Below are 15,089 nucleotides of genomic sequence, written 5' to 3' on the forward strand. Positions count from 1 at the left end.
AAGAAATCTCTTCTTGGCAGGATAAATCAGGCTGCTTCCACGGGAATCAAGCAACTTGTTCTGATCACACAACCGGAGTGGGAGCAGCTCTTCTTGCCCTAATTCTCAAGCAGCAAGAAAACGCTTTGGTGTAATTTCTCTGAAAATTTGTATATTGAAGAGCAAAAAATCCGAATGTGTTAAATGAATGAATTCCCTTAAGATTGTCTATCTCTCCTTGGAGCTTCTCTTCTTGCGTGAAAACAGTCGCCATGTGTTGACACTGAAGGCCATGAAGGCGAGCAGGAAGAGGAGACAAGCTGCCACAATTAATGCTATCAACGTCGACTCTTGCATGTCCTGAGGATCTAGGACGTGGTTGCGTGGCAGGAGCAGGTGATCTGCCAGAATCTGCGTTCCATTTGGCGGAGGACACGGCTGCTGAACGATGATCTCCTGGTGTTGTACCTGCGCAAGGAAGTGATCAGTCATTTTCATGAGTTTTTTTTAGATTGCTGTGAGGATCTTACCTGCTTGTTCCGGCAGAGCTGAAGACCAGCAGTGTTAGCAATTGTTTCAGCGCTGTACTCATCCTCAGCCAGAACGGGCAGAAGCCAGCGCTCCGGCGACAGCAGCTCCACCCACTTCCAGAAGGACGGAATGGAGGCAGAGTGGATGGAGTAGCCACCGACGGAACTCACAGCGAGCATCACGAAGCCCGTGAAGACGCCAGCGCTCGTCTTGGTGGAGAAGAAATGGGTCCCAAAGAGGGCGAGCGCTTGTATGGCCATCAAATACAGGAGCATGTAACCTGGAGGGGAAAAATCATTTAGTGAATTTCCCTATCGAACTGAGAGAATTTCTCACCCATGTAAATGTAAATCCCGCGATCGCTGCTCGTGGTGTAGGAGTACAGGCCGGCCATGCTGTGCGCGGGCAGGAGATAGGCCAACCAGATGCAGAGACTGGGCATCACGCTCAAGACGCTCTGCACGATGATGTAGAGCGGGCGCGAGTAGAGCCGCAGCGAGATCTCCCGTTCCGCGTGCTCGCGATCCTCGTGTGCATCGCGAATGGCGAGCAAAAGCAGTGGCCAGAACGCTACGGCCATGATGCAGTGATGATAGCCGAGACGATCGTTCTGCGTCAACTGCGGATCAGATGCTGGCACGTCCCAAAAGATTGTGCCGATGCAGAGCGAGAGTACAGCGGCGGCGATGAGTCTGCTGATCCAGGAGAGCAGAGATCCCGGTTGCTTGTACACAATGTACCTGAAAGTCCAAAAGAGTCAGCATAAGGATTTTAGCTACACTCGAAGCCTAGTTGCGCACCTTTTGCACAGCGTTGTGATCTGCTTGAACACTCCTGCGCGCTTCGTGAAGTTGGGCATTGCAGCTGGTGGAGCGCTTATTGGCAGTTCGGCGTTGACTTGCTCCCAGGCGGAGGCCAGGGAGTCGATCCTGGCCGAGGACTCCAGCATGGCGGCGGCCGAGAGGTCGTCCAGAGTCACGAGGTCCAGATAGTAGTCTGCTGGGTTCTTGAAGGGCGGACACGGGTACCCGAGCGTACCCATGTGGCGCGGCAGATCCGAGCGACTGCCCGAGAAGACAGTCCGTCCTCCAGAGAGCAGCAGCACGCCTGAGCACATGGAGAGTATCTCGAAGGTCGGCGGCTGCAGGGTCATTATCACGATCCTGCCGCTGCTGCACCACTGTCTGAGGTACTCGACCAGAAAGAAGGTGTCGAAGATGTCCATGCTCGTGGTGGCCTGATCTAGAACTAGCACGCTGGCCTGGGTCAACAATTGGCACGCCACGCTGAGACGCTGTCGCTCCGAGTGCGTCAATCGGGACACATTGGCCGTCCGCACGGCTGTCAAGCCGAGATCTTCGATAAGAATGTCAATTCTCTCCTTGAGATCACTCCTGTCTGCCGGACCTCGAAGATTCGCATGAAAGCTCAACGTGCTTTGGACACTCATCCGCGGATCTAGAGCGGCGCGATCGGGGGCCGACACGTAACCACAGAGATCACGGAGTCCTCGCTGCGTGATGTGCTGTCCATTGACCAGTATCTCTCCGCCCAAGCGTTGTCGCAGCCCAGCCAGAGCTTCCGTAAGTGCTGTGCCTTCTTTCTGAGACGTGGCCATAATTGCAAAGAGATCCCCGGCCTTCGCCTGCAGAGAAACCCCCCTGACTCCCGGCACCACGTCCAGAGAATGCACTTGGATATTGGGATACACTAATCCCATGGGCGATTGCCTCCTGGACAGCAGAACCTGGTCTGATCGTGCCCTGGACGGGGCGTAGAGTCTGCGGAAAACAAAAAAGCATCTCAGAATGTGGCCTGGACTACAGTCAACCTGAAAGCTTACCTGGAATCGTAGTCGTAAGTGTCCTGGCCAAGGAGATCCGCTTCACTATGCGACCTATTGCCATAATGACGTGAGTTGTGGTGATTCAAGTGCGTTCCGGCAATGCTAGCGCGACTATGGGCTTGCTTCAGGGCCGCCAGAGGGATATTTCCGTGTGCCCTGGAGCTGGGTCGTGATCCCGAAACCACTCCCAGCGCCCTAAAATCGCTTTCGCTGCGGAACTTGCGCAGATTCGGCGGTACTCTGCCGCGTGTCGTCTCATTGTCGCTGCTGTCGTAGCCACTGCTGGCGCCTCCGATCGGCTGACTCTCCCGGTATCCTCTGTTCACTCTCCCTCGGCCGCCGGCGGCTCCGTTGGGTCGATTGTGAGACCTCTGGGAGCCCGCATTGGGCGGGAAAACGCGTGGCAGCCCGAATTTAAGGTAAGTGTACATGTTGGAGCCCAAAGGAGACCTGCAAGACAAGGCTGTGAGAGGTGCAAGTGGCTAGAGGATTGATTAAGGCGGCTCACTTGGGTCCGTAGCGTGGATGATTGAGAATTGACTGGACTGTGGTGTCTCTCAGCTGGAAATTCCCATATGGCAGTGGAGACTTGTCGGATGAACCCAGAGCCGAGTCGGTAAAGTCCGAGTTGAGGTTTTGCCTGTAAAATGCCTCAGGTCTAGAATTATTTTACATTGTTAAACGTGAGAAAGAACATGATGAGTGATGTTTTGGGCGAGAGCTCGAGGAAGAGTTGTAGAAATAATGCGCTCTTTGGCAATTATTTCTTGCAACTTTTATATAGTTTTTCAGTTCATTTCAATAAGTCGTCATGCGATGCCATTGTACTGACTTGAGGTTGAGCGTCTCAAATTTCTACTCAGGAATATAGAAAATGCCGGTATTTCGGATGTAACAAGGCAAAAGTCGCGTAAAATATTTTATGATCCAATTAAGAATGCGAGGTTTAAAGTATGATTGGAGTCAAAATTTCCTGAAATCTCGATATCTGAGACGCCAACCCGTTGAGTTTCAAGAAATTCGTGATTTGCCAATAAGACAAATATTTCACTAAACATTGCTAATTAAATAACACTCAATATCTGCGGAATTACCACGAAAATCAGCATCAAAGGCCAATGGAATTAATGTGTATTTCAAAGGCAAATAGAACGATTCTCAGCCCATTTGGCTCAGCATCTTTGCTCAGAGTCTCGAGTGAATGCAAATTGTGTACTTGATTGTGTATGAATTCGCAATCAAGGACAGGAAGACGGTGAGTCTCAGACAATGTTTCCCTTCTGGCGTGGCGGAATCCACACGATAATCATGAGGATCAGTGCGGAGGTTTTCGCCGTGGAACTGGACAATCCAGACATGGTAATGAGAGAAAAAAGAAGAACCTGTTGCGCGATTGAAATTTCCCTTCTGAATACCATTAAAATCAACTTCAGCGATGAAATGCTTGCGAGGAAAAATTGCTTGGAAATTATTCGTAATGAAGGAAGGAGGCAAAAAGAGATGGTAAAAAGAATGTCCGCACAACCATAACTGATTTCTTCTTGTGCACTCTTTTTTCCGTCCTCCGCTTGTGTCTTCTTCGTCAGTGTTTTTGGGATTGACGACCCACGGAATGGCTAAGATTGCTTCTTTCGCGCTTCATCGGCGGACATTCACGCAAATGAAGACGCACAGATGGGCGAGGAGATAGAAAAAGAGCCACTAATAAACTATTATGGAGAGATTCCTAAAAAGACACACCCGAAAAATCACTACAATCGGTCCATGACTTGAGGTCAGTGAAATCCAATGGATTGTGACGTGACTTTGGACTTTCTGGCTCTCCAGAATTGCTCTATATTTTAGGCGTTCGTCATTCTGATTTTATGGGAAAATACAAATATTTTGGAAGGTTCTTGGGTCAATGCAAAAAAAAACCCGTGAAACCACGTTGATTTGCTCACTAAAGCGCACCCAAGTGTCCAATTAGACTTCTTGCGCAAACGGATTAGTATTTTCCATCGTTCACTACACACCTCAAGTTCCAAGCCAAGTTCAATAGACATTCATCAATTAAATATGGAGAAATAAACAAATAAATCGAAGACTTTCTCCTTTCCAATCGCGCACACTCAAATCATCCTCTCGCCAGCGATTGAAATTGAGAATGAAATGAGGCTGTGCGACGAAAAAAGTGTGAATTCTCTACATAATCCCGACAAATTGCGAAAGAAAGTAACAACAATTTCCGTGGGTGGGCCAAGGAGCCGCACAAGAAGTGTGTCTAATGGCTAATGGTGGCAAAAGAGGGATTATTTTGTAGTGTTTGTAGTGACAAAACTTCTCAAAATACCTTCTAAATAATTTGCTATTTTTTCCCGGCCAATAACGTGATGAATTGATTCGTCTTTTGAGGTCAAATGATTATTGCCTGTACCAAGTTCTCACCTGTAGATCGACCACGCGTGCAAATCCTCCGATGCTGGCGGCGGAAGTGGAGTATTTGGACCATGATGAGGCACTGAATATCGTCTCTCCTCCCGTGAATTCTTCGGTGATGACATATTATTGAGTTCTATGCCCTGGAAAATGAGAGGAATGTGCCATCAAAATCGATCAGCAGCTAAGTAAACAGAACGAAAATTCCTCCTCAGCAGAGCAATAAAGTGATCATCTTAAAGCAGTACAATTATTGAGAGCAATGCGACATTTCGAGTAAATTTTAGCCCCCAAAGAAAATCATGCATTTTTCCATTCAAGCACCATATCAAATTGCACATCATTCTAATGACCTTTTTTCCACCTCCTTTCCCACTTCTCCATACCCAACATTAAACATATAACTTAATCCCCAGACAATGATGTTGAGTGCGCGCGCGGGAATAGAAATAAAGTACACACAAATGTACAAAAAAAAATGGAGTTGCAACACTTAATTCAACATCCCATATTTCGAAATGGTTGGAAAATTAAAATATTTCTGCAATTAAAGAAAGAGACGGCGGAGGAGCGGAAATTTCACTTTCCAGATCGTGGATCGCTGTCCATGTTTCTCAGACGCTTTTCCTCCCGTTGGGCCTCTTTTCTCGACCGCCGCTCGAGTGCGAGGGAGCGAGATGGGGCGCCAATGGTGCCGGAGAACAGGCAAGTCAACTGACCGTATAAATTGTAATAATTAATTTGTGCCGAGGGGCGAACAAGCGTCAATCAGCAATGCCATATTTCTGAATGGGTCGTTTTGAGAAAATACCTATTAAGCGGCACGACAATGCGCACTCTTGGTGGTCTCACGGGAAGATGAAATTAAGATTTGGCTCTGAATCCCTTCTTGGGAATCACGATAGAAAATGAAAGACTTGTCGGTTATGCTTTGGGCCCAAATTTTATGTTACATTCCAACAGTTCAAGGAACAAATATTCGAGACACAATTTAATTTCTTAAAATGAGATTTGGTGACTAGCATTGATAATTTAGAAGAAATTGCCGGAATCAATTCTTATGCAGATCTTGATTTGGTTTTCGGAGCTCTCTTGGAGCGGCTCTGAGGTCTTCCGGAAGCTTTCATTGGAGTTTTTAGAGCTTCAATTCTTGCGCTTTTCCTTGTGGCTCTTGAAGTTTTCCTGGCTCTCTTGCGACGTCGCGGAGTTTTGGTGGAACGTCTAGGAGTCCTGGGAGATGAACTTCTCCTTTTGCGTCGCCTTGGGGCGTCTTGAGGCTCCGCTGGGGGATCCGCGGGGGTCTCCGCAGACCCTTCGGTAAGATCACTGACGATAAAAATCAGTTCTTCTATTGGTTCTTGGTTTGCAGACTCAATGGAAGGCTCCGCAATATGTTCTGGTCCAATTGGTTGATCCCTTGTGTCCATCTTCAATGTTTTTAATGCTTTGAGGGGATGTTCAAATACGTCTTATCACTTCTACTGCTCAACGTTGAATGAAAATTTTCACTGGGCTGAACAAAATTCTGCCTTCTACAATTTTGCAATTGATTTCATGAGAGACGTTGATTTCGAGAATTTATTGAATTCTGTTTATCGGAGAGCTCTTCTTGTTCTAAGCAAGTTCTTTGAGAAGTTTCTATGACTTTTACAGTTTGGATATTTTGCAAGAAAGTTGGTCTGTGAATTGTACCGCTCTTGTCGTTGGATAAACAAGAACTTAAGCAAATCAATCCGTTCTTTACTTCCTCGTCAATCATAGAAACGGTCAATATTTGAAGAGACTTGAGAGTTAATCTATCGCCAAAGCAGTTGGACACTCAGAATACTCTTTTTATTTATACGAAGTTTGTGTTTTAATTCAATCAATGGCCTTTTTTGCATGCCACAGAGAATGATTCAAGATTTTCCATTCAGAGAAATTGAATGACAAACTCGTCATTGCAATCAGTCTTTATGCATTATTCACTACCAAAAATTGAACGCTCAAGTCCTCGTAATTCATTCAAAATTAATTCCACATCGTCTTGAGCAATGCGCAGCAATTCTTCACTCCCACAGACGCGGTGTTGCAATGAGCTTGACTTGTCTGCCCCTCAAATGGCGCGTGGTGTGGAAACTGAAGGGAAAGGGCTCGGGAAAGAACACAAAATTAGCGGTGAAAGAAGTGAGGGAGATTGCTTATGTAGATTCGTCTCTCGAATATGGGCAAATTAGTATACAATTTTGCAATTAGATGAATTAAATTCAGCCTTTTTTCTCCACTCTTGGCGCGCACTGATGACTCTCAGCACTTTGTGCAGAGTTTCATATCTAAATGACTCTTCGCACATCATCAAGTCTTCGCGGAGTCAGTTACGTTTTATCAATTTTTATTGTTTTACACACAGACACCGTGTGGAATGGCTGATGATGACCACTTTATGGCTGTGCCTGTGCGCCAAGAGAGTTGACAGTAATTTCCAGCATTCTTGTAACGGCGAGCAAACGCCAGAATCTTGGAGAGTGTTTTCCTGACATAAATGTTACTGTTATGATACGGGTATTTCTGTCCATCAAACCGTGACTCTGCGTTTCATTTCACCGTGTTTTGCCGCCATTTCTCCCACTGGTATTTACATGCCACGACGATGGCTCGTCCAGCTACAGCCTTCCACGCTGCACTCGCCAGATAAGCGCCTCATTTGCCGCATTTTAGCCTCCATTGACCGGCCCACCTGAAGAACTGGAAGATCTCTCGTGGGCGCGCGTTCAGTGCGAGCAAGGAATGCCCTCAGAATGGCGACACATTCCTGGTGAGATGCGCTGGGAAGTAAGTGATCCTATCCAGTGACTTTATGTGCCACTCTTGAGTGATCTCTTCTTCGTTTCAAGGCAGCCAAGAAGGCAGCATTTGAAAGTGAAATTCATTCATAAACCCACCGATTTACTCTGCAATTAAGACATGAAGATGAATTTTAGATGCTCCTCAGTTCGCCAAAGTCGGTCATATTAATATTCATTTTGTTGTGTATCAGACGGCGAAGAATTTCTGACCATCCTTCCGATCTAACAAAATGTGGATCACTGAACTTTCTGACTCAAATCTTCAAAACTCCTCTCAAGGAGATTAGACGCTGTGGATTTTCACAAATTTTAGCGAAAGTCGCGCTCTCTGCTGATTTGTATAAAAAGCCCATTAATAATCAATGAAGATCAGTCAATAAATCTGTGACCAAGAAGAAATGGGGCCAAGAATGCCACAAAGGATAAATTAATTTCCCGTTGACAGACAGAGAGCGTCAATTGGGCGGAAAAAGTGCTCTCGTGATTTATTTCTTTCACTGAATGATGGTAATGTCTATAATCACATACGTGAAATAAATTTATCATTTACCGAACAAGTTTGAACGATTAATCAACTTAATGATCTCTCTTGGGAAAAATTATCGGAGATGAAACACTCCCTTTCCCACTAATCGCTGCTAGTTCTTCAAACACAGCCGGGAAATTGTCTCTTACTGCATTCTCGGAGAAGATCGAACCTTCGCACAGACCTTCTGTCGTCCTCTAATGACAAATTGCATTGGCAATTTGAGTGCAATCAGTCCAATTTCCATTGAAAGCCAATTGCTGAGCTCTAACGGTCGCGATAACGTCTTAAAATCCACTTGGAAGTTGATTAGTTGCTTCTTTAGTCACACAATTCGCTCCAGTAATCGAGTGAAACGGTTGTTCTTTCGCCGGGAAGTTTGTCAAACTCAGAGACTGGCTGTGATTCTGGAAACGAGGTTAATTTGTGCTCTCCCCATCTAAATTGGGTGTGCGATAGGACAGGTGTTATTGTTCTCCTGACCATCAGTCGAGTGCGCGGAGAATCTTTCTCACGATGACTACTGAGCAAAGACACGCCGCAAGAATGCGAATTACCCGGGCGCGATGAGAAGTGCGACTCGGCGCCAAAAAAGCTAATGACATCATTGTTCTGCGCAGCCTTGCTTAAGTGCAATTAAATGGAAAGCACCGCCACACGTGCAGAGGTGGAAAAGAGGTGCCAACAATTGGGAATGCATTTCGAATGAAATTGGCTTTGATGGCTTGCGTTGAATGCCGAGGAAGCACCACTCCTTCTTCCGACTTGTGGGGACAAAAATTAATTTTGTGGTAAATTGCACGTGGAAATGCTTTCCATTCATGTCATGTGAAAATGCTCAATGCAGCAAAATTTCTCATTAAATTCCATCGAGATGAAACGGGTGTGTGTTCTCTTTCAGAGCTGCTTTTTTTTGGGTGTGGATCAACTGTGATGTGTACACACTTCCTATTCACGTGAAAAGAGGTCTGCTTTTCACAATTTCTTCCGATCGCGCTTCTTGTTTGAGAAAGCCAAAGAAGCTCTATTTGCTGAATATTTCAGATAAATCAAAAGTCCATGATTCACACTTTGCAGACACTCTGCAAACATGCGGCTCATGTTGGTACAGTTGCGCGCAAACTGTTTGTATATTCATATTATTCACTATGTTAGCGAAATAGATCATTTAGATGTGAATTCTAATGTATTATGAGTTAAAAGAATTACTAAATATTATAACGAATTTGCTAATATACAAAACAAAGAATCAAGTGAAAAGTTCATTAAGAATTCCTTAAATCTTGCAATACTTCTGGGTACAACTTTCCATACAATCTAATGAGTTCGTTTTGCCCTTCTCTGTACTTTGCCAGAGGTTCAATTTGCATTCGTGACTCCCGTAAGAGCGTCTTTCACCTGGCCAACAAGTGAAAAATACATGGAAAAGTGAGATGAGTGCAAAAAAGAAGATCATGCATGAAAAACATTTTCTCCCATTTAAAACTAAATTGTTTAATAGAGTTGTACATCGGTTTTTTTTTTGTGGCCGCGCACAAAAAGCAGCCTGTTCGGCGCTGAGAGAAAAATCGAGGTGGAAAATGGACAGAATGGACCGCAGAAGAAGCCAAATGTAGACCGTGAGAGTCGCCATCAAGAGCAAAACTCCACCAAATGCAAGAAACAATGGAGGGAATTATGAGTTGTGAGGGGAATAAAAACGAGCCACTTTGCCGATCGCGGTTGATGATTCTCTTAAGTGGCTGCCGAGAAGCTGGAAGATGTGTGTATCTCTGCCTCTCAATAACAATTGTGGGTGGTTCTTTCCACCATTGAAGACTCCGTGTGGCTCTTTTGTGATTCACTCATCTGGAGATATCCAATCTAATCACCTCAGACTTCCTCATTCAGAAATGGAATTAAATTGTTCTCATTCCACGCCAGAAATGGGCCTTTTTTCATCAATTCATCATTAGTTCGCTGCGCGAAGACGCGAGTTATCTCAATTCTATGGAATTTTAACTCCACACGTAGCCAAAGTTCTTCAGACTCCGTCAGATCCAGATCACAGCTTGACTCTCTATTGCTCTTACATGCAATTTAGCAATTACTTTTCGCTCATCGTAAAATAGTCAATACAGCAAATTGAGAACAGAGATTGATGCATCTTCAAGCAATAATTGCAGTGAAAATTTTCTATGAGTAAACATTTTCCCTGCCTTTTGCCGTCCATAAATCTCCTGGTCAGCTTCGCGGACAAAAGAAATCTGCAATATTGCATGAAAATGCAGGGTCAAAAGCCACTTGAGCAATATGTTGTTTCACACCGCAGATCTTGAGGAAATTCTCAATTTGATTTACATGATCACTACTTTTGCAATTCTCTTTGGAACCAAATGCAAACCCATTGGAAATATCTCGGGAGTGAATCACACACGAGGTAAGGAGAACCACAAATTGGCCAGCGTGTCTGCGCAGACACTAATAGAATTCAAAGAGAGAGAGAGAGAGAATTTTTCGGGCAAAGACAGGTCGAAAAATGTTTCTGCGTGCGGAAATGTTTGCTTAGGAAATCAAGCAAAATGTGTGGAAAATTGTCGAGTGAATAAAATTCCTGAGATATTGACCATCGTAATTAGTCTTTTAAATAACATTCCCGTTTCTATTCAACTCTCTGCCAATTCCGTTCGCTGAGTTCTTCTCAGAGACACACTGTTAATCCCGCACCTGAGAACATCATCTTCTCTGTACAGTTTCTCTGCTCATCTGGCAGATGAAGATGTCTTTTGCGCTCTGCCGAAAGTCTAAGTCAATTGACTCTCGATGGGGCGCGAGAGAACTTTTTGGCACCTCTCTGCGAATGTGACTTGAATACAATCATCCTTCCGCGCAGATCTTCACGAAAAATTGAACGCGAAGGTGCGCGATTGTCTGCAAAGAAGCCAACAGACAGTGTCTTTGAACTTTGCTGGCTCACACTCGCCAGAGATGAGGAGGAAGAGCACACAGACCACGAAGAAGTGATCGTGCTCAGCTAAACATTGACCTTGGCGATCAAGCAGGAAAGAATTACTCATGCAAGCGAGGATCGTCAGTTGACATTGAGATGAAACTTAAGCTCTTCAGCGAAACTTTAAAGAGTCACTAATGAAAAGTTGGCAGGATTTAAATACGCAAGGAACAACGGGAAATATGTGCGCATGCAGTGAAGGGTTAACATTTAGAGCAAAAATGTTAATGTTTTCAGTGAAATCTTGAAAAGGAAAATTCGCGAATAAACTCAAATGCAAGTCACAAGCACTCATAAATATGCCATATCATGAATGAAACATTCGGCTAGGAAATTTTCACTTCACGATAGACTTTCATCGCTAATTTCGTGCCAAAAGACTTTCATTGGAAAATCCAAAACTCTTAAAACGTTGTATAATTTCGATGGTGTTTCACTGCTTGAGTGGCTTAAAGAAGAAGACCGCAGAAGATTGCAAATTGATGTTGACAATATTTGCGGAGTGAATTTGTCATCATTGATGAGGCAAAGCGGTCAAAATGTTGATGAATCAACAGTTGTCATCACTTATGCGCATTTGGCATGAGTCAGTCGAAGGTGGGAAGTGCAGAAAAAAGCGGAATTGAGCAAGAAGCGAGAATCATTTGAACTCGTCGGTGTTAAGGTTGAAGCGTCAGGGTCTCTTTTCCTTCGGTGAGACAATGGGATGCAATGCAGAAGTTGCGGCTTTATCGTGAGATGAGATGGAGTAACAAATTGACGATAATAAATGCACCATTGTTCCATCGGAAATGAAATGAATTGTGAAAAGAGAGACGCAGCGCACCGGAATCGGACATCTGCACGCCCTCCGCGCTGGCCAATTCATCCCACTTTCGACAAGGTGAGATTCACCTGCCGCGAGAAGTTGAAGGACTCGCGGTGACAATTCAGCCGTTCCGCCACGCATTTACATCCACATCAAAGTGCTCACTTCCTGGCATTTGACACATGTTCAGTCGCTCTTTTCCTTCTCCATTGTAAGGTAATTCCTTGCCTTGATCTTCAGAATATTACCAAGAAAATGCCAGGAGTGTCAATTGATATTCCACATCAATATTCATAACTCGAAATTTCTTAACTTGAATGCGAAAAACAAATGGTTACGTCACATTTTGTGAGCGCTCGAAGACAAACAGAGAACAAGATGTTATCAAGATGTTTACATTTCATGTAAATTTTCGTAAGAAGTGAAAATTTCTCGTGCGAGGAAGCAAATATAATTTTACAACCGACTGAATGTGAATTTGTGTGTCAAACATGGATGAAAAAATACATAAACTGGAATATTATATGTCCACCTGACAAGTTTATCAGCACATATTTTGCCAGATATCTCAAATCCTTCAAATTTATGGCCATTATCTTCTTTCTCCAGTCTGAGCAAAGAACTTAAGTGGATTGTATGCGAAATTTCTCTTTATTTTTCTCTTGTATGATTTTGTGCTTAAAAAGAAATATGAAACTCTTCCCACATCAATCAATCTCATGAAAATTGACGGATTGAAAAGCTTCCCCGTGGGCGATGAACACAATAAAAGCACAGAGAATCGCGGTGTCTTATGGAAAACCCTCCAATTATTGTGTCCTCGATCAGATCGCGATCGCTATTCGGCACACGCTGTGGGTTCGCAGTGAATAAAAGCCATCATGTCTTTATTTGCGGCTCTCTCTAATACTTATCATATAATAAAAATATTTGCATGTCGAATGAATTCAGGCTGGCAAAAATGTCATTGAGACACACCCAATTAGTAGAAATCGCAGTAGGGAAAAAAGCGCGGAGTAAAAAGCCCCGCGAAAATGGGCTAATTGCTCTGCGAGTTGCGAGTGATTAAGGGCTCAATTGCGCTGGTCAGGACGCACCCAGAACACGTGAGGAATGCGCATTGAATCCCGTTTTAGGATGATGCCCGCGAGGGCTTTTCACAAAATTATATAGATCAACGAGAGAATTCCCATTCACACACTGCACCGGTTTCCATGAGGGAAATTGCTCATGAGAAAGAAAAGACTGGATGAGAATGGCTCTCAGAATTAGCACATGCGGTGGCAGAGAGAGAATTTCAATGGAGAATCTGAGTCAAATGTAATGATTGAGTGATCGTCATGCACTCAAATTGCCTGCGAGATTTTCTTTCAGTGAGAAAGAACACAAAATAACCAATATTTTCATTTCAACATTCTAAACTCACACCTTTCACACATCATTAGCCAAAAAGTTGAAGTGCAAATGATCTACTTCATTGAAGAGCTTGAAAAGACTATTCTACATCTACAGGTTCATTTTCTAGCACATCATCCGCGTAATGTTTTGTTAAATAGACTTACATTTCGAAAAGTACGTTCTTGACGACTCACTGGAAAGTGGAAAAGAGAAAAAAAGAGAAAATGTTAGGAAAAATTGGCAGATAAACATCAATTAATGTGTGCAATTTGTCTAAAGTGTTCCAAACTCTCGATGATGATAATCGATGATGATCACACGCGATCACACTTTGCAGTTTTCGCGCGATCTTCGCATGAACACCATTGACGCAAAACCGCCGCAGGCGGTCGCAAAATGACCAAATTAATTGAAAAATAGCACCGCGTGAATCTTTCTGGGTCAGCCAAATATTGTGGCTGTTGAATTCAGAGTGTTGTGATCTTCGCGGTGCAGACAAATGCAATCAATGGACCGTTAAAGCACACAGAACGCGATCATTGGAAGAAGTGGCACGACAGTGCCTGAATTCATTCTTAATCGCACACCTCTAATGGCGCTGGGAATTGGGATTCATCATCAAAGCACTTCCTCTGCGATGAGCTTGGCGATGAGAGATCGCGCATGTCACATGGTGGATTGCACGCAACTGATCGCCAGTGAAGATCATCCAGTTAATTGCTGGCATTTAGTGCAAATCAATCGAGAGTGCCAATCTGAAGGCGTCACTCTCTGTGGCATTTATGCAATGATCAGTTACGGTTAGTGGCGACTCGTGTTATTTTGCAATAAGTCTTGTTTTCAGTTCAGCAGCAAATTAAAATCTCCCGCGATCATCGAGCGGGAAATCTGATTTAAACAGTCTGATTGGGACTCGCGGAGGATTTCTTTTTCGTGTGCTCTGCACGCGCTCGATCCTCGGCGATCTTGTGCTCTTTCAGTCAGCGAAATAAAACAATAACCGGTCGCGAGATCTCAAAATAAACCTCGTCAATATTCAGTGGCTGCTATGGCCTTTTTTCGGGTGATCTCTCGCCATCACCAAGAAAGTCCACTTGATTGGAGGTTGACTTGGAAAAGTGACACACATTTTTGGAATTCTCGCCGGATTTATGTCATACATTTTTCTCCTCTCTCTCTCTCTTTTCTCTGTGTCACAACGCGTCAGCAATACACACCGAAAATTTGTGTGTTGGCAGAAGAGCACCACAATTGGCCAAGAATCGCGCTTCGATTGATCTTCAACAACTCTTCATCTCTACCCAAATAGCGCGCGTTGGAGAAAAACCTTCATTTTCTGACCCCGTGAATAAATATTGTGACACGTCTCTGAGAAATACTTACTGATTTTCTTCTGCGTTGCGGTACTATGTGAGATTTAATCCATGGAGTTGCATGTCGCGATCAAGCCACTGTCATTCACAGATCCATCGCGCCACGATCATTGCACTCGCGTTGGGAGAAAAAGAACCAATGCAGTCTCTGAGGTGATCACAGAACAAGCACAAACAACGCTAATGCCACAGATCACAGTGTGAATTCCTCGGGAAAACGGTGATCTTGCGATTGAGGCGCGATCACGATGCCCAAGTTGTGGTCCAATTGGCCAAAAGACAGCTCTTTTTGGGGGTCAATTGTGGATATCCGGCACCGCGATCCACATGCGATCCGTTCGATGCCAGGGCAGGTAAATGACTAAAACAATCGTGACGCCATCTTGAACAAGAACC

General features: G+C 44.3%; 1 protein-coding gene across 2 annotated transcripts; it reads right to left on the reverse strand.

Annotated features, from left to right (window-relative positions):
* Positions 1–134: 134 nt before the first annotated feature.
* On the reverse strand, positions 135–15,043 carry LOC132263661 (ATP-binding cassette sub-family G member 8). 2 transcript variants are annotated; one of them, XM_059763553.1, is made up of 9 exons: positions 14,704–15,043; positions 13,485–13,513; positions 4,784–4,917; positions 2,865–2,996; positions 2,354–2,806; positions 1,311–2,291; positions 847–1,250; positions 510–790; positions 135–447 (listed from the first exon to the last, which is right to left on the reverse strand). In XM_059763553.1, coding segments are annotated over exons 1-9 (2,655 nt in total). In that variant the 5' UTR covers positions 14,705–15,043; the 3' UTR covers positions 135–207. The 2 variants fall into 2 exon arrangements, with proteins under 2 accessions (XP_059619536.1, XP_059619535.1); XM_059763552.1 differs by having other exon boundaries at positions 2,865–3,014.
* Positions 15,044–15,089: the final 46 nt, after the last annotated feature.

This window comes from Phlebotomus argentipes, unplaced genomic scaffold, assembly GCF_947086385.1.
Source record: "Phlebotomus argentipes unplaced genomic scaffold, Phlebotomus argentipes genome assembly contig_39, whole genome shotgun sequence".
In the NCBI taxonomy this organism is placed as follows: domain Eukaryota; kingdom Metazoa; phylum Arthropoda; class Insecta; order Diptera; family Psychodidae; genus Phlebotomus; species Phlebotomus argentipes.